An 18,356-nucleotide genomic window follows, 5' to 3' on the forward strand; every position below is an offset into this window, starting at 1 on the left:
TATAAGCCTGGCGAGACCTGGAGATGACTGATACCAACACTTGTTAGCAAAAGATTCCAGAGCTGGAGGCTGTGGTATGGGGTTGGGAGGGGTGGGAGGGTGTGTGTTTGCCTTTTGTTGGGTTTTTGTTTCGGTCAGTTGTGCCTTAGACCTCTGAGCTGCTCACAGCACCTTGTCACCACCTGAGCCCCTGCCAAGAGTAACAAGCTTGGCATTCCACTGATGGCTTTCCACAGCACGGAGATCTGATATATGGTAGCCTTTAGAAGCAAGCTCTGTGTGAAAAAAATGAAAAGAAGTAAAATTTCTCTGTCTTCAAAAGTGCACTCTCCCATATTCAATTTGCCAATGGTTTGGCTGCACATTCCTGTGCACCACAAGGTGGTCTTAGCCACACTTTCAGACCCAGGGAATATTTAATTATTTTCGATGCAAACCAAAGCAACTTCACTCCCTGCATAGTTTATGTCTAGAACACTCTCCTTGCTTACAGGGAGGGCTTCAGCAAGATGATCCATGTAGGACCACAGCGGCAAACCTGTTAATACGTATGGAGACTGAGAGTTTAGAACCTATTTGTGCAAGATGGTGACCCGTCCTCAGCTGTGGTTCACACATTCACAGCATGGTACACATTTGAGAGCGGTTAGTGAGTACAGAGATCACCAGACTCTTCCATTGACACAACGGCTCGCCAGTCTGCATAAACAAATGAGAAGCTTTGAGCATTTTGTGTTTTATTTGAACACTGATAGTAGTTTTTACATTTAGAACCAGTGGAACAGCATCTGTGTGTCTGAAAGAAAGGTTTTCTAGTGACACACAGTACAGGCATATACCTCTATTGATTAGTAACTGACAATATGATTAGGATCAATTACTTAATCTCAGAAGCTACAAAATTACGGTTCAATAAAATATACCTCTTTAGCATAAATGTGTATTTATGTATATTCTCCTCTCAGAGATACAGTGCAAGACTAACTCAGTTTCTTGGGGCGCTCAGCACCCCTGATAGAGATCAGACTTACAGAGAAAGGTCCCTTGCGCTAACACACTGCTTAGACAGAAGTAGATCAAAGTATATCCTCAACATTTGTTTTAGTTTTTTAAAAAAACTTGCAAAATATCACCAGATGTCAATAAACAAATTACAGGTGCACATCTTTTACAGAAAAGATAAATGCAACGTAAGACTTGTGTTCAAACTTGTCTTTCAAGTACGGAGAGCTTGCCTGTTTGTTCGGTGGGCGTGGCAGTCATGCTTCAGGTCTTAGGTTGCTAAATTCTCTACAGCAGCATAAAAACGAGCCTCAAAATCATCAAAAGGCTGCAAGAAAACCCAGAACAAAAACCATAAATAAGGTTGCCCATGAACAAAACCAATGAAAGTCGTCATTATATGACAGCACATTCATAAATACCTGACACTAGAGCAGCCAGGAAGCAATCTCTAAATGTCTAAAGCTACAGCCTCTGTGTCTGTTGAAACACACAGTCCACCTGGGCTTGAAAAGCCATCCACAACGGAAAATAACATTTTCCAGTTTAAGTCCTGATTCTTTAATTTTGCATCTTGATAATCTGCATCTGATTTTTTTCCCCTCCTTGTATGTAATTGTAGTAAAACAGTTAGTGGTGTTATATTAAATCTGGTAACAACGAAGCAACAGTTACTATTCCTTCAGAAGACGGAGATTCTGACTTTCAGTTGAAAAATGTTCTCAGTTACAGGCTCACCGGGGAAAAAAAAGTTTCGACTTACTATTTTAGAATTAAATTACGAGTAAGTACAGAAAATGATGTTTTCCAGAATGCCAAAATAAACAGCAGCAGTAAAGCAGTCAGAATGGTTAGAAACATCATAATTTGCAGTAATACTAATCAAAGTTCTTAGGTCAAAAATCTCCTAGTTTTCAAAGATGCTGCGCTTCCAATGGTTTTGAATGCAGCACTTCCAAACCAAAGTGTTGGTCTTTATTAAGATAGCTGTGTTGTACGAAATTAGATGGCTAATTTTATGCATATGTGTCTGAAAACACTGAGGCTTACCTCAGGTTCTTCCAAGAGCCTTATCAGTATGCATTAATACTTAGTGGCAGATCTCTCCTTTCTGTGCTGAGAAAGTCAGTCCGTATCAGGTGTATCCGCCTAGTGAGATGAAAAAGCTGTTCCCTGGGAACGGGACTGTCGCCTCCAGACTAACTTCCCTTAAACCGCGCAGTTGCTGGATGATGGTAACTTCCACTGGTACTGGCTTGAATCAGATGTCAAATGGCCACTGTTTGAAAATCAGTGAAATCTTTATATATATATGTTTACCTCAGGCATGCTACTAGTCCGGCTGGCATTAATTTCTTGGACCTCTTGAACCTCATTCCCATTACAATGGTCAAAAGAAAAGCTGAAACTGTAAAAGACAATTCAATGTATTTATGTTTCCACTTCTCCCAGGGGACCATTCGGGAACACGGAGAGTTATCAAAGGTGGTTGCTATGTTTTGCTATGAACTGCAATTTAATAAAGCATTAAATCATAGATAGGGTCTAAAAAAACATTCTTGCTCTTCCAAAATACACTGCCATGACTTCTTTCCGCCGCAGATAAGGTTCCCAGGTGCAGCAGAATGCTAAATCCTATTCCACAGATACTAAGTTTGTCAGGCACTGAATTCTGCTCCCCCATATCTACATTCATGGGGATACAAATCAAGTAGGAAGAATCTTCATCAGAACAGTAACACATACGCTCAATTACAGGAATAGTTTCTGATAAATCCCGGAATCCTAGATCATTGCAGCCATTTTCTTAACTATTCAAGGAGCCTGAGCATCCAACTTTCTCTCTTTTCTTTTTAGAATGCTAGCTCGCTATTTGCTGAGCGTTAAAAACTAGATTGGAAGGTTTGCCACTTGTTTTCGCTACAGAATGTGGCTATCAACACCTCCTTCATCATGACCACAAGTTTCCTTTTGCTACAAGGGAAACATCCTTGTCTGTGACAAGATGTAGGCAGCCCCAGAGGGCAACAAATGCAGTGCAAGCAGCAGAGAACAAACATCATGAAAGGAACTGCATTTTCTTCCTGCAGCAGTTTTACCTAAAAATGGAGGCAGCAATGAACTGTTCGGGGATGGAGATTTCATACCGAACTGTGGCTACAGAGCACTACATAAATGAGAAGATTAATGAGAAGACATAAAACTGCAAAGACAGCTAGCTGTCACCTGAAATGCTTCCTAGAGGTGGGGAGAGAGGCAGGACTTCTCACGGGCAGAATGGCTTTATCACTCTTGCAGACAAAGCAACGGCAGTTACACAAATCTCTTCCCGTTTTTACGGAGCAGTTAAACCAGCTGGATAATTCTCTTCAAACTCCACTGTCTACTCCTGTGCTCAGAGGTGTCAAGAATTAGCTTTAAACTTACTCCAGCGTTACAAAACAACCTCTGACAGTTACAAGCATCTTGCAAAAACTCTACCAGCTATGCATGTGCACGCATTAAAGATACGCTGCAAAAAAACCTTGTCATGCTCCATTATCCATTGCTCTTATTTTCTGGTCCCATAGCCTTGATCCTCTCAGGAATGTCTGAGGAGTGGACTATTCCACAGTATGCGTCCTGCCAGAGCCTGGAGTATATTTACAGTTAATTACAAGCCACGAAGCCCGTTCACTCTGTAATGTCTTTTTTCCAGTTACTAGTATCTGGCTTTTCACACATGCCAGTGAGTTTAAGACATTCAGCTTTTAGATCTGATTTTCAAAAGTGCTAGGTATTCACTGTTTCACCTTAAATCAAAGAAATTCAATAAATCAAGCCAAATTCAATTCAGTAAATCAGATTCAGATCAGAAATTCGATAAATTGGGTGCATCAACTTGCTCTCTGAATAGGACTAACTGTTGCATACTGAAGTCTGAATTTCTACACCTACTCCAAACACATAAAATTGAATTAAAATATTCAAGGAAGCACAGAGTTAATTTAATGGGGAGTCGGAAAAAGCCTGAAAGAATACTTTATAAAACAAATAAGGAAATTTGCCTGGGGTATCTGTATGATACATACTTTTTGTATGTACGACAAGTTACAAGAACCCTACTATCAAGGTCTTGTACTAAAACATTACCTACATTATTGCAGGAGATAAATAGACAATTACGTATTTGGAGGGGGTTCCCCCCCCCCCTTTTAAAAGTTTGGTTTATTTTACGTTGCAATTTACTGGTGTCTAAGTTCAGAGTGGTCACTTTCTTCCATGCACTTTATTTCCTTCGTTCATTTGTACTCTAGCTGCTTTTGGCACTTCAGCAGCTAAGGCATAACTGAAAACATTCTCGTTTTCTGCAAAAGCAATACACATTTATTACAAAAGCCCCTTATTATTCTGAAAGTAGCAAATACAGTAGCCACCAAAGGTTTTTAGGGTGTGGACCTGTAGATGTTTCTGACTGTCTCTAACTGTCCCTTCCTCTGAAGTCTTCCTACTGAGTTCTTCACTCATTTGAGCTTTCTGTGTATACAGAAGCCAGAAGAAGCCTTCTTCCAGACTGAGATACATCAGCCTGGAAGAGATGAAAACCAGCCTGAATGGCTGGCTCTGGCAGAGCACTTTGTATGCAAACTTCCTAACTCACTTCAGGCAAAAATTACCAGTTAGTTCAGACCACCTTATTTGTTTCATTCCGCAGAGGTAGATCTTGAAGAGGCCACCCTTTCACAGCCAAGGTTCAATATATGTTTAGATTTTAAGCAATGACAACATTACTTTGTAAACATTCTGAACTTAGACTGCTTTAAAAAGTCTTTGTTCCTTTTACTCTACATAATAAGAACTTTCTAAAGCAGGTGTAGTGCACTCTCTCTCATCTGTATTGCTATAATTTCTATTAAATTAGTAATATACATTTCTCCATCTGAAAGTCCTCACATGCCTACAGCTACATGAAAGGCACAACACTGACAATATTCTAGTGTATCTGACGTTCACAAGCAGATTAGTAGAAATTTTGTATTAGTCCTTTCAAGACCAGCGAATTGGGAAACAGGCAACATTTAGTAAGTTTTAATTGGTCTTCTCTTCCAGAAACTCTATCCAAATTAGTGATTTAATTGACCCATAAAAGTACAAGACTGTAGGCTACTTAAAATCACCTCACACAGAATGTCTACAAATTTACATATAATTAAGGCTATGTCTTCATTCCAGAAAAGGTGGGGATTTTTAACAATGGGATAACTTAATCTGAGCAAGGTCACAGTGGCAAAACCGGAATATCCAATTTTAGGCCATCTAGGAGCAGATCAGGTATACCATTACCACCACCACTAAAGAACTCGGTTGGTGGGAACACACTTTGCTAACAATGCTATTCAACATTTTTTTGAAATGGTAATTTTTACAACTGTGGCCGGTGTAAAGCACAAAGCCAGCACAAACAGTATACCACAAATTCTAACTAAATTCAGAAGAAGAGATTGTGTACTCACACAATCTGGATTAAATGTATTTTAAATGCGTTTCTGCACGTGAAACCACAGCCTAAGCCACCTTGCTAAAACCGTGAGTGAGACAAGCTGCCAATAGCTCTTACTGCAAATCAACTGTGCGAGGTTAACTCTGTGCTCCTTATAGACTGTAGTTTCCTGCCTCTATGGGGGTTTCATGGCACACTAGCTAACGTGACAGTTATTGCCTAGTTTGTAGCCTCTCCTTCTTAACAGCAAAGGAAAAACACTAAGTCATACTGTTTGTTTCACTGGGAGCTGAGGATACGTTACATTATGCAAGACTGGATCCCTCACCTACTTTACTTCTCATATTACACTCTAATCTGTAGCTCTAATGATTTTCTCATGTCTCTCAGCTGGATTTCACAATATTTGCAATGTTAGGTAACCATCTAATAAAAGGAGGCGCTGCCAGGTGGTAACACATACCTGCTCGCTTTGTGTGAATGATCTGCCTTATCTTGCAAACAGTTCCACATTAAGCTCTTGAATTCTGCAAGCTAAGTTGAAGTGTCTAACTCCATTTTAAAAAAAACAACATTTAAACCAAAGCAATGCTCAAAATTTGATATAAGAGAGATTTTTACATGCAATCCTGGAAACTGCTTTGTTTTGTTGTTGATGGTTATTTTGTTTACTATAGTAAAACACTTACACAATGATATCTTCACATTTCTTGGATCAAGTGTTACGCAGTAAGCTCCGTAACCAGCCACAGAACCAAAGGTGAGACCAGCAGCTAAAGAGATTTTACTACCTGCAAGAAACCATTCATGTGTTATTTCTCAATACAACGTCTTAAGGCTCATTCTTTACACAGTAGTTCTCTCTCTACACAGTAATATTTTAAAAATAGAACCAGTTTTGCCACAGTGCAGTTAGCTCACCCAATGTGAATAGAAAGGTAATATTTCTGTAACTAAGTCATTCTCTTGCATGGCATTAGGGACAGAGTTGACTAAATTACAGGGAGACGAAGAGAATCTAATAATGCAATTTGGGAAAAATAATTTTTGAAGCACAAACCTAAACTTGGCTATTTTCTCTAACATACATACCTTTAGAAGCATTTTTTGTAACTTCTCTGGACTGTCTAATTATATATATTTGTATATTTTATATATATGTTTTCTATTTATATATGTTTTATATTTAATATGTATATTTTAACTATACCTTACAGCACTTGGGAGTCTCCAAAAATAGTCGAAATGTGTCTATATATATATAAGGGTAAACAGGACAACACATGCAGTCATAAGCCTTTCAGTCTGACATCAGTCCTGGACAAAGAAGTGGCATCACCAACATCACATTTAATTAATAAAGCATTAAAAAAGAGTTAAAACAATTAGATGAAAATGAAGATGAAAATATGGCTTTTAAAAATAACTCGACATCTTCATTCAGTGCTATTATAAAAGTGGTTCATAAAACCCAGAGTTTCAGTAATATACCCAGGTGTCTGAATAGGCACTTGACTCGGTACTGTATGGTAAAAGCATAGAGTCAGCACAGCAGACACTACTTGGCTTAAGCTGATACCAAAATCTTTATAAATAAAGAATCCAGATCCCCAGATGTCATTTAGCTCCCAGTCCTGTTATACTGAATATTTTTAATCAAGAATTTGCAAGAAAACAGAAATAATTACCCATAAAAATAACCTAGATTTGCCCCAAGGACTGACCAACTATTGAAGAGTGAAAAGAACAAGCAAATGGGATGGTCAGTGAGCACAGCTGCATACAAACAATGAAACACAGCACGTGTTTTCAGAAAGCCAGCTAGAAAGCCGTATCGCTAAGAGCAAAGCATGTGCACGCTGCGCAGGCGAACAGTGACCCTGCATCACAAGAATCGCGATGGGTAGCGGCCATGGCGGAGAAGACTGACGCGCTGCCAGGACGCGCACCCTGTGGGAGAGCCAAGGGGGCCCAGCCTGGAGATTCCACCTGCCCGTCCTCGCTTCGGCTGCAACCTCTGCCTGGATGCCACGCAAAAGTGACTCAAATAAGGAAAACGTGCTTCATAGTACACTATAACCTAAAAGCTGATTGTCTTGGAGTTAGTATCTGAGGGGTAATTAACCACCAGATCAGAATATGCAAGTACGGGGTTTTCTTTCCAGTGTGCATCTGGAAATCTCAGAATGAAGCCCGGATGCCTCTGTAAAAAATAATCTTTAATCAAAGATCATCTCCTGTGCCCAACACAGGAATGATTAAAGGAAATGAGAAGGACCAAAGTACACTGAAGGTCAAAGATAAGATGACAGCCCCTTTTTGCCCTGAAAACAAACTCATCAGTTAGATTAACATAAAAAAGTGACCACTTCAAGGCTTAAGTTGTCCCAAGTAAATCCCATGAGACTCAGCTCATTCATAGCAGAGCAGGATGGATTTCAGATGCGGTCGTGTTCATTATAGCAAAGTTTTCACGTCTTGCATTGAATCTTTTTTACGAAGCGTAGCAGAGAAGAAACCAAAATGCTTCGTTTCCAAACCCCGCTGTCCCAGTATGTACCTTTGCGCGTGTATCCTACAACACCTCCAACAGCCAGCAACGCAGCATATGCAAAACCAACCCAGTCGATCGCCATGGTCCCACCTCTGCAGAAGAAAACACAGTGCAACTGAAGACAAACAAGTTCCTCCCTGCTGGTGAAAAAAGAAATACTACACGTTAAAAATAATACTACACTCTCCTAAGTTGTATTTGACTACTGTGTCAAAACATTCAAAAGGTGAAGGTGTGTCTGTTGGCTATTGTATCACCTTTCCACTAACCGCTGCCCTTCCTCACACCTCGGTATCCAGGTATTTCCATTGGGGGAAACTGGTATTTCTGGGAAGCAGGTGGCGTGTGTTTTTCCCAGTCAAAAACACGTATGTGCAAGCAAAAAAGCTTGACACCACCCAAAGCATCAGTTTTGCTGCACTGGTGCCATACGGCCGCTCCAGGCAGACGCGACGGACGCGTACAGCTCTTCCGAGCGCACAGCATGGTGCCCTCCGGCCCGGCTGCACCGGCCGTGCTTCAGCGGGCCGTCACGGGCCCTGCCACGCCAGGCACTCTCAGAGCAGCCCAGGCCACCTTCCCGACACCACACGTACGGGAGCTCTGCCCCATGCCTGCCCACATGCCTTTCGCTTCGCCTGCAGGTCTGGACACGTCGTCTGACGGTCGGCTTCTGCCCCCCAAAAACCACTGACGTTGCTGCTGCCGCACTGGTCCCAGTGGCCCCGGCTGCGCTCTGCACAGGTGCGAGCAGTGGTTGGCAACACCACGGCCTTTCCCCGCCACCCGGTGGGACACACCTTCACCCTCCCTAATGAAGCGTACGCTTAATTAAACGCATCCTTCTTTCTACCCGGGTGGGTGCGTCCTTGATCACAGCCCTAAACGGGCGGCAGGGAAGAGCACACACTCGTGGCTTCGTGCCGAGCTTTCCTCACCTCACAGCAAGCTCCTTCCCTCAGCCGTAACCCCCTCAGGAAGGCAGCGGGGTTCAGGGGGCCGCAGCACCCCCGCTACCGCGGCCTGCGGGGGCAGGGGCCGCGGCCCAGGCAGGCGGGCCGAGGCCGCCTGAGCGCTCCCGCTTCCCGCCCCTCGCCGCGCTTCCCCCGCCTCCGCCCGCCGCAGCGCCGCGCTCGCCTCCCCAGCCCGAAGGCAGCGGCTGCGGAGGGGACTCCCGCCGCCCCCCTCCCCCCCCCGGCCCCCTCGCCCCCCGCCGTACCTCGTCCCGCCGCGCCCGCCCCGCTGCCCTCCCTCGGCCCCGCCTCACCGCCCCGCTGCCCGGCGAAAGGGGAGGAGGGCGCTGCCGCCGTCATGGCGGCGCTGCCGCAGGGCCCAGCCGCGGGGATAGCGGCTCCCGCCTCGTGAGGCGGCTTGGCCGCCGGCCGCGGAAGGAGCCGTGGCTTGTTTTAGTCTTCCACGCCTGAAAGGGCCGGCGTGCGGCCCGCCGAGAGCCGGGCGGGGCTGGGGCGGGGGCCTGCTTGCTGCCTGCACCCACCCGGAGGCAGGCCCGGGCACCATGCTGGGCACCCCGCTGCCCTGCGCCCTGGGCAGCTTCTGCCGCCGCCTCCTCTTCCTCCTCCTCCTCCTCCTCTCCCCCTGCACCTTTGAAACTTCGAGGGCTGCCTGCATGAAGTGCTTGACGTGGTTATTTTAACGCCTTGGCTTCTTGTCTGCTGGCCCTGTTCACTGGAGCTGTGCCACCACAAGCTGTTCTGGTCCGTATTTTGACACCCTCTGCAGTGTTTCTTTAGCTTCGTCTCCAGCGAGCCGTGCTCGGCCGGCGCGGGACCTGTACTGCAGCAGTGATTTGGGGGTGCCTGCCTCTGATGTTCCCCGCGCTTCCCCTGTTACCACAAGCAGGCTGAGCGTAAACATGGCCACAGCAAGGAGGGCCGTGCAGTGCCACGTGGTGGGACTTGGATACCTGCCTGCTTTAGGGGTCATCTCAAACTCCCTGCCAAAATCTCGTGTTTCCTTCAGATTCCTTTGCTTAAAGGTGTGGGAGTTTTCCGCTCCAAAGAACTTGCTGGAAAGCGAGTCAGTATTCTCATCGGGGTTAATGTATTTAATTTCCACTCCTAGCGTTCCATTTGTTTTTTCTGTTAGTGTTTAACTGCCGTGACACAATCCCACTCCTTGTGAGCTGTCCAAGTCTGTCTGCTCGGTGGAAAACAGAACCGCTCTCCTTATCTCACCAGTGTCTGTGGGAAGGAAGACTGAAGGTACAGCAGCTCTGGAAAACAAACATAGGACACTTGAGGGCAGGACGGCTCCAAAATGCAAACCAAAAGCAGATTCATAAGCTGAAATTCAGAAATCTTGGATTTCTTTATGAAGTATTCTGCAACTTGCGGGTCTTGAAAAGCAGAGTAAAATAAACAGGGGATTAAGCAGAGCAAAACCATGCCATTCTATTTGACGGGGCTCCAAAGTGGAACAAGCACAGTGTCTTTTGGCACCTCTAGGGAGCTCGCAGCAAAGCTAGTGTTAATGCTGCTAAGGGCTTTCTATTCTAGTTTTCAGTTGTTCATAACTGCCAGTCTGAGCTGAAATTTCCCCTGTTGGGTGTCTGCTTCCAGCTGTTTTGTTTTAGCTTGCTTTCATTGTTTTATTTTGTATTATGATTTGTTTGCTTTGTTTTTGGAAAGTTGCGTTTACAACAATCTAGCCAACTGCTAGGGTGAATTTAGGGGAGAATATACGGTTTTGTCCATTATAAACATAACCATTTCACTGAACAGCCTCTAGCGTCTCTCTGGTTTGGAGAAACAGCTTTCAAATTTGGCAAGTGAATTGCTTTAGTTTCAGGGATATAGTTTTTCATCTTCTTGAAAATGTGACTTGTAGAGAAAAGGGGTTAAAAATGTTGCATGGAGGCTTCTTAAAATTTTACAGCCCAGTCCCCAGAAAGTTCCACCCGTGTTGATCACGTGTAACCTGTTTTAGGCCCATCTGCATTCACAGCTGAATGCGTGCACTCTCTCTGGAGACAGGCTGAGCTTGTGCCTTGCTTTGCTTGTACTCTGGGTAAACCAGGAAGCCTTTAAGGGGCTCGGGCTGAAATGTGACGCAGCCCATCTCTCTCCCTTGAAAATTTTCACCTGTTGTAGCGAGGGTCGTGGCAGAGTGAACCACATAAAAGACCTGTCTCCTGCTGTAAGCTGCTTACAGTTTTTGTTGGTATTACTGTGTTAACACTAAAGACTACTCATAGTTGTAAAGTCCAAGTAAGATTTAATGCTGTTATCCCAGAACATAATGTGATACTGGAAGGGATCTGTAGAAGTGGAGGAATGCCTCCAATATACCAGAGATGGAGGAAGAGGTCTTGAGTGGGCAATTCTGGAAGATTTTTGTGCAAAAGATTGTCCTCTTCCTCAGGTGGGACTAAGGAAAAGGAAGAGGAGTGAAACAGAGTTTTTAAAATGCAGATTTAGAGGCTTCAGGTTTAACAATCTGTAGTTAAATATGAAAGAAGTCAGTTACAGTTACCATGTTCCAGTACAAAAAGGTGACTTAGAAATAAATTTCGTAAGCTTTTGTGTACGTATATATACAAAGCACACACACATATATGTATAGGCAGTGAGAAGGACAGTGGTGTTAGGTTGTTTTAAAAGACTGAGGAGAGTGATCTACAGCCTCATTGGGCTGCCTTTATGGGCTATTGTCCTTCAGTGCTGAGGTATCACTTCCTAGAAAACGTGGTATGAAAGCTTAGAGTCAGAATCATCCCTGGCAATTCAATCAGATGGTAAAAAGCAGAGATAGTCTTTATAATAACCATGAAGTAATCTGGCAGAACACGCACGTTGATGAACAGCCTGTCCTGGCTTCGGCTGGGATAGAGTTGATTTTCCTCCCAGTAGCTGCTGTGTTTTGGATTTAGTACAAGAAGAATGTTGATAACACTGATGTTTTTACCTGTTGCTGAGAAATCAAGGACTTTTCCAAGTTTCTCATATTCAGCTAATGAGCAGGTGTGCAGGAGCTGGGAGGGAGCACAGCCAGGCAGCCAGCCCAAGCTGGCCAGTGGAAATATTCCACGTCATAAATGTCATGCTCAGTTTATAAATGGGGATTGGCGGGGGGGGGGGGGGGGGGGGGGGGAGGATCTCTTTTATGTGGGTTCAAATCCTCTCTTGCTTGGGAGTTTGAACTTTTCCACGTGTTCGGTCTTTTTTTGGAGTTTTTCAAAATTTGCAAAATCTGTGAGTCCAGGTTCCATGATCACTGCTCGTGGACTGACTGCAACTTGGTCATCTGGTGGTGAGAAAATTGTATTGTACGTAGTTTGTTTTGCATATTAATTATTACTATTGTTTTTAGTGTTAGTAGTTCCTTTGTTGTCTTATTAAACTGTCTGTATCTCAACCCGTGAGTTTCCCCTTTTTCCCATTTTCTCCTCCCCATCCCACTGGGGGGAAGGGGAGGAGTGGGCGAGCAGCTGCCTAGTGCTTTGCTGCCAGCTGCCAGGTTAAACCACAACATAGCCACACAAACTAAGGCCCTTTCCAGGAACCAAACAAATCTGAACATGGACTAAAGCATGTGAAGGGAAAAGACATGGGTTCTTGAGCAGTGATTTCACAGGAGGTGGTGCTCAAATTGAACAGCTCACTGCTGCCAAAAGGGCCTCTTCATTTCCAATTAGATATTAGGAAGAAATTCTTTACTATGAGGGTGGTGAAACACTGGAACAGGTTGTCCAGAGAAGCTGTGGCTGGCTCCTCCCTGAAAGTGTTCAAGACCAGGTTGGATGGGGCTTTGAGCAGCCTGATCTACTGGAAGATGTCCCTGCTCACGGCAGGGGGGTTGGAACCAGATGATCTTATGGTCCCTTCCAACTCAAACCATTCTATGATTCTATTTTGTGCAGTAATCGATGGGTCTTGCTCCTTCTCTCCCAATCCTCAATGGCTGAGTCAACTCAGTAGCCCAGCAGAAACATAACCAGGCAGAAAAATACGTAGTTTTCTACGAAACCAGATCAGTCAGTCATTTGTTTCCGTTAGCTCAGTAAGGAGGGTCCAGCGAGCATCAGGGCACAAAGGAAGAGCTGGGCCTGCATGGCTGGGTGGGAGGCTGGGGGGAGCCTCTGCAGGCGTCAGCGAGAAGGAGCGAGGTAACCCAAAGCTGCGCGTTTCCTCTGGCTGTTCAGGGAACTGTGTCTGTGAGAAAGCGGTTTGCTATGGCACCAAGTTAAATTCTTGGTAAATTCAGTGAAATGCCACTCAGAATTATGGTTGGTCAGTGGTATCTCAGGCATCTTCCCAGATGCTGAGTCCAACAAACTAGTATTTCTGGAAGCTAGCAAACACCTGAATAAGGTACCTGCCCATGGAAACCTACCTGTGGGCTCTGGGAGCTAACAATATCCAACAGGATTTTACCGTCAGGGCTCCAGTGAAATGAAGTTCTAGCTACATTTAATATTGGAGAGATTAACAGGAATTAGATGCAAGGATGTGGTTGTGGTATGCAGTGATTTGGGAGAGCATGTGTAAAACTGTTTCTCCCCACCAGGCGTGATCAAAGGACTAAAGTGTCTGTTAAGAGTGACTTCGAGAGATTAAACTGCCTTGGGTTCTGATCAGTGTAGTGATTTGGTTTTCCTAGCTGAGTTCTCAAAAGCTGATAGACTCCGTCTCCTGAAGAAATGGAGGTGTTTCTTTTCAGTATCTCAGGAATCCTTGGTCTAAAAAAATCCAGATTAGGACCACTAGCTGTGCTCTGCTTCTGAGATATCCCAAATTGCCCTGCTTTCTTAATAAGTATGGGTAAGTAAATGGTTCAGGAAGTCCAAGTGAAACCCCAAGGGATTTCAGAGACATTTGAAGTGACTTCTTTGTCATTGATGTTTTCAGCTGACGGAAAACTCATGAAGATGAAAGTTTCTTGGGAGGGAGGAAGGATTTGTGTGTGTCGGTGTATGTATTTTCAGACCCTTTTCCCCGTGTTTGCAGTCCTGTGATAGACATCAGATCTCTGATACCTCTCACTGCTCTGTGCTTGGTAGAGAGGCGTCTCTTTTCAGCTGCACACGCTGAGAGACAAGAGTTTTCCAGACAACAGCTCACCGAAGGACCGAGGCACACGATCGCTTGCCCTCACCAAGTTCTAACAGGTACACTGAGGCATACCTAAAACCTGTGTATGCCTCAAGGCAGCTTCCTTGAGCTGCAAAATAGGTTGAAGCTAAGAAAGTTTTAGGATGAAAGTTCATATATGCATGCCACGTCCTTGCTCTTTCCTAGGTATCAGTTCATGGGCGCTGTTCTTGCTGTTTGGCTCCTGCCCAAGGCCTTTAACTGACACAGGAGCATGAGCTGGTTGGACCTTTGGTCAGGTCCAGTATTGACAAGCTTGTGGATAGGAGTATCCAAATCATAAACATCCTTTGGATCATTCTTGCACCAAAAAAGAAAGGAAAGTAAAACACAACCTCCCTCGCAGAAGGAAGAGGTCTGTGAAATCCTAGCTTTTATGGGGTGCACAGAGAATGGCTTAAGCTGTGATTTTGCAGTAACAACTTATTTCAACTGCCGGCTTCCCCATTCTTGGTCCCTTCCTTGAACCTCCTCTGGCATTCAGTGAACTCTGTGCCAAACCATGATGATAAATCATCAGAAAACTGAAAAATAAATTAGCTTACTGGTGACATTTCTGCTCTGGAACTGCAGTCTCAGAGAGCTGACCATCCCTGGGATCCTTGCTCATTTATTGCAGAGGGGAGTGAAAGGCGGAGGGACAGTCCTGCTCAAACTCATGTGCCGTACTCTCAGGGGGCATATAGAAAGGAGGGAGGCTGTCCGCAGCGTGAGCTTCAATTTGGAGACAGTGGTTGTGATCAGGATATGCAAAATCAAGGCAGTGGGTAGAGCGAATGCAGACTGTTGTTCTGTAAGTCCTGCAGTACTAGAACTAGGGGCGACTCATTGAAACTGATAAGAGATTGTTTTAGAAAAGATAAAAGGGAATACTTTTTTAAGTAGCAGATGCAGTGAACTTGTGCAATTTGCTGCCAGCAAAGGTTTTGGAAGCAGATAGGTCAGCAGACTGGAAAGGACACTAAACAAATGGACTGCAGGGTCATAAAGAGATACTAAAAGGAGCGAGTAATGATGTGCTTCATAACATCCCTAATACAGTGATTGTAGATGCTGGAGGAAATGCATAAAGTAGCCCGGCTTGCCTGTTCTCTTTAAATAGCCTCTCTTATTATTAGGGAAAGGATACTGGGACAGCTGGTTGTTGGTCTGACCCACCAGGGCATCCCTTGTGTTCTTTTCAGGGCCCTGGTTTTGTGTCCACAGGTACGTGAGGAAACATCTGATCTTGGTAGGAGTTCATATTTTATTTTTTGAAGGTGATCTCTCAGGGTTCTCCTGTCTCGGCGAAACCTGATGCTTGGATCCCTAACACTGCGTTGTACCCTGCTGAGGAAACATACAGTTCTAGGACAATCCCCATAGTTTTAGCACTTAGAAAGGAGCCCTTAGACTAAACTATAGCCCTCCTGATACTGCACTTTTCTCCTGGGATCCTTCTGCACTGTCTGCACAGAACTTGATGGATAATCGTGTCCCAGGAAAGATTTTGTAAGCTGTCATAGAATTTTCCCCCAGGATATCGGTGTAGTTTAGATATGTTGTTTGAGAGTCTTCTGCTGGAAAACATCTAGTGCAGCTGAAAGAGAGTGCTAGATTAGACAGATTACTAGGCATGAATCCCAACCCTTATTTGTATGAGTATTCCATCTGCCTTTAGATAATCACATCAACATCAGGAGTTATTGCTTACACAAGTACTACTGAGAAAAAGCAGTGAACAGGCTTGGGCCTTCAAAGCAACGTTCTTGTTCCAGCACTTTCCCAGTAAGATTCTGACCTTGTTTCCTCTTCAGAGCTCATTAGAGTTGGGACATTCAGTAAGGAGGACCACCCACTACTCATCAGCCTCCAGTCATGATTACCAACCCCTCTTCTAGACCTATCAGAAGTAACAGTTTTAACAGTTCAGACATTGTTTTCCTTCCCTTTCCAAAGTTCATCGCACACTTAGATACACGAGGGTGTATTTCATGGTACTACATTTCATGCTTGGTTGATTGTGCAGCCAGCTCTTCGGTCTCTGATGAGGATTTTTTTGCTGCTCCTCCAGTGCAGGTGAGCCAGAAACCTTCCACAACCATGTGGTGAAGGAGCCCCCGGTGGGTGTAAGGCTGGTATTTCATGGTGGTTGTCATCAGGCAGCGTGGGTTAGGATCTCTCTGCTGCCAAGCCAGCCTGGAGGAGCACAGCTCAACGAGACCTCAGGGATCTTGCCTAATAACAGCAGTGACCTAATTTGAAAAAAAAAAGAAAAGCTGTCTTCATTTTTTTGTGGCTGATAATACCCAAAGGAGTATTTGCACTGTGAGTGCAAAGGGAAGATTATAAGCATCAAATGATAGAAAGTGTTTACACGTCTCCTTTTACACGCAATTAATCAAGCTTGGAAAAAATGAAGTAATTTTTATTTGTACACCTAAAAGGAGAAGCCAAGTTAAAGCACTTACATAGATCAGCCCCGAAAATGAAAATGTGAGAAAAATAACGCCAGCAACACTGCAACTTAAACTCCAGATTTCAAGCCAAACATCTTGAAGGAAGAAGTATTCCATGGAAAATATCATATTCTTGCCATCTTTCTGACCGCAGAGTTACGCTCGTTACGGTAGAGCTGTAATAACAGCATTGTGAATACAGTGCTGCAGACAATGGCCTGCCAGTGTTTTTCCACTATAAACCCTCAATGTGAGATTTGCAATTTTGTGAAACATAATTATCTTTGGCTGGGATATCCAGCTACAATCTCAGCCCAGAAATAGATATTATTTTTTTGCTGGTTTCCTTTACCAAGTTGTTCGAAGTCCATTGTTCGGTGAGTGTTGGAGCCTTCCTGACTGATTGCCTGCTTATGCCGTCTCCGTACGGCGAGTTTGCTGTCACTGGCAGTGCATCAAGGCTGGGCAATAGTCAGGGCTGTCAGGCTGTCACAAAGTCCACGCTTTGGACCAAGCTGCCCACGTTTCTGTTGGTGCGGTCTGGGAAAGTCCGGGCAGCAGGGTTATAGTCAATTAGCACTGACTAGCAGAGCCAGGCATGCACAGCGAAATGTGGTTGGGGAATACTGGAGTGTGTGGTTATAGCTATGGAAGGAGGGAGAATTGGCCAGGCCAGCTAAATGGGTAAAACTGGAAAGTTTTGTCTGTCTTACAGAAAAAGGAAGTTCTGAGTTGATGTTACAAAAACCCCTCCAAAAGCTACAGGATTAGTGAAACTCTGCAACATGCAAAAAGGACCGGTACAGTTACGATTCTGGTTCTTTAGTGGGGCTTAGCTAACACTCTGCTCTGTCGCATTGTGGTAACCGAAATCCAAATCCAGCCCAGTTTGTTCTTTTCACAGGCAACTCAGAGGGAAAATATGGTGCAAACAGTGAGTGCTGATCACCACACTGAAGTATAACAGCATGTTTAATTACAAATGCTGACCAAGTAACATCTGCATATAAACTCCATGGAAACAGGACTGAAACAACCATACTTGTAATGTCTTACTTCAAAATAATTATTATGAGACAAATACTGCATGCACTTAAGGGATTTCACCTGTATTTAGATGTGATTCACTAAGCAGGAGTTTATTCTTTACATGAATTTATTCAGTGTCAATGCTCTGGAAGAAAACACAAAATTCTTGTGCTACAGAGATCTCTAGTTGCTTCAGCAAGTTGTTAGGCGTTGCAGGGAGAAACTGCTGAGTTCACGTGGTTTAAAATAAATACGGATCAAAGCAGTTTATTGCTTTATTAACAGTATGCAATTAAGCAGCAATCAGCAAATTAATCATACAAGATCAGTAATACAACAGGCAAACCATACTAGAAATTTCTAAGCAGTCTCCTGTAACTAATCCCAGAGCCGCCTTAGCGTACACAGACACAGAGAGAGGGACACAGGGACGTGGGCACGCGCAGAGTTGTGTGCACCCCCTCACCCACAAGCGATGCGGGTTACAAGAACACCCCCCCCAAAAAAAAAGTGCAAGTCCTCCTGTTTGCGCGTGCCTGCTGCGGGAGATGTGGGTCCTCCACCTGTGTGCAGAGCCCTGCAGCTCCCTACAAGTCGCTGGCTGAGCCACGCACCCTTGAGAAAGCCATTTCCCCTCCAAGGTCTCTCCCTCCTGTTAGGAGTTTTCATGCGTTTCTTATACTTCTTTTCAGTCTGACTCCTGCTTGGTGTCAGGTCTCTTTGTAATTCCCTGTAATTCCCTG

At 44.4% G+C, this 18,356-nt stretch overlaps 1 protein-coding gene across 10 annotated transcripts; it reads right to left on the minus strand.

The window, feature by feature from the left end:
* Positions 1-717: 717 nt before the first annotated feature.
* Positions 718-9,656, minus strand: TMEM14A (transmembrane protein 14A). 10 transcript variants are annotated; one of them, XM_075414702.1, is made up of 5 exons: positions 9,639-9,656; positions 8,043-8,128; positions 6,172-6,273; positions 2,323-2,410; positions 718-1,330 (listed from the first exon to the last, which is right to left on the minus strand). In XM_075414702.1, the coding sequence occupies exons 2-5, from the start codon at positions 8,116-8,118 to the stop codon at positions 1,291-1,293; spliced, it is 306 nt and encodes a 101-aa protein (XP_075270817.1). In that variant the 5' UTR covers positions 8,119-8,128; positions 9,639-9,656; the 3' UTR covers positions 718-1,290. The 10 variants fall into 10 exon arrangements, with proteins under 10 accessions (XP_075270817.1, XP_075270808.1, XP_075270809.1 ...); XM_075414693.1 differs by lacking the exon at positions 9,639-9,656 and adding an exon at positions 9,532-9,571 and having other exon boundaries at positions 8,043-8,176; XM_075414694.1 differs by lacking the exon at positions 9,639-9,656 and adding an exon at positions 9,532-9,569.
* Between the last annotated feature and the right edge of the window lie 8,700 nt (positions 9,657-18,356).

This window comes from Opisthocomus hoazin, chromosome 2, assembly GCF_030867145.1.
Source record: "Opisthocomus hoazin isolate bOpiHoa1 chromosome 2, bOpiHoa1.hap1, whole genome shotgun sequence".
Classification (NCBI taxonomy): domain Eukaryota; kingdom Metazoa; phylum Chordata; class Aves; order Opisthocomiformes; family Opisthocomidae; genus Opisthocomus; species Opisthocomus hoazin.

What these genes read in the sequence shown, in the direction of transcription:
- TMEM14A (XM_075414693.1), bottom strand. Translation starts at nt 9,554, where the DNA reads ATGGTGCCCGGGCCTGCCTCCGG. An exon ending in GTGCCCGGGCCTGCCTCCGG is followed by an intron (nt 8,177 to 9,531) that starts GTGGGTGCAGGC and finishes TTTTTTCACCAG; the next exon opens with CAGGGAGGAACTTGTTTGTC. An exon ending in GGACTAGTAGCATGCCTGAG is followed by an intron (nt 1,331 to 2,322) that starts GTAAACATATAT and finishes GTTTTCTTGCAG; the next exon opens with CCTTTTGATGATTTTGAGGC.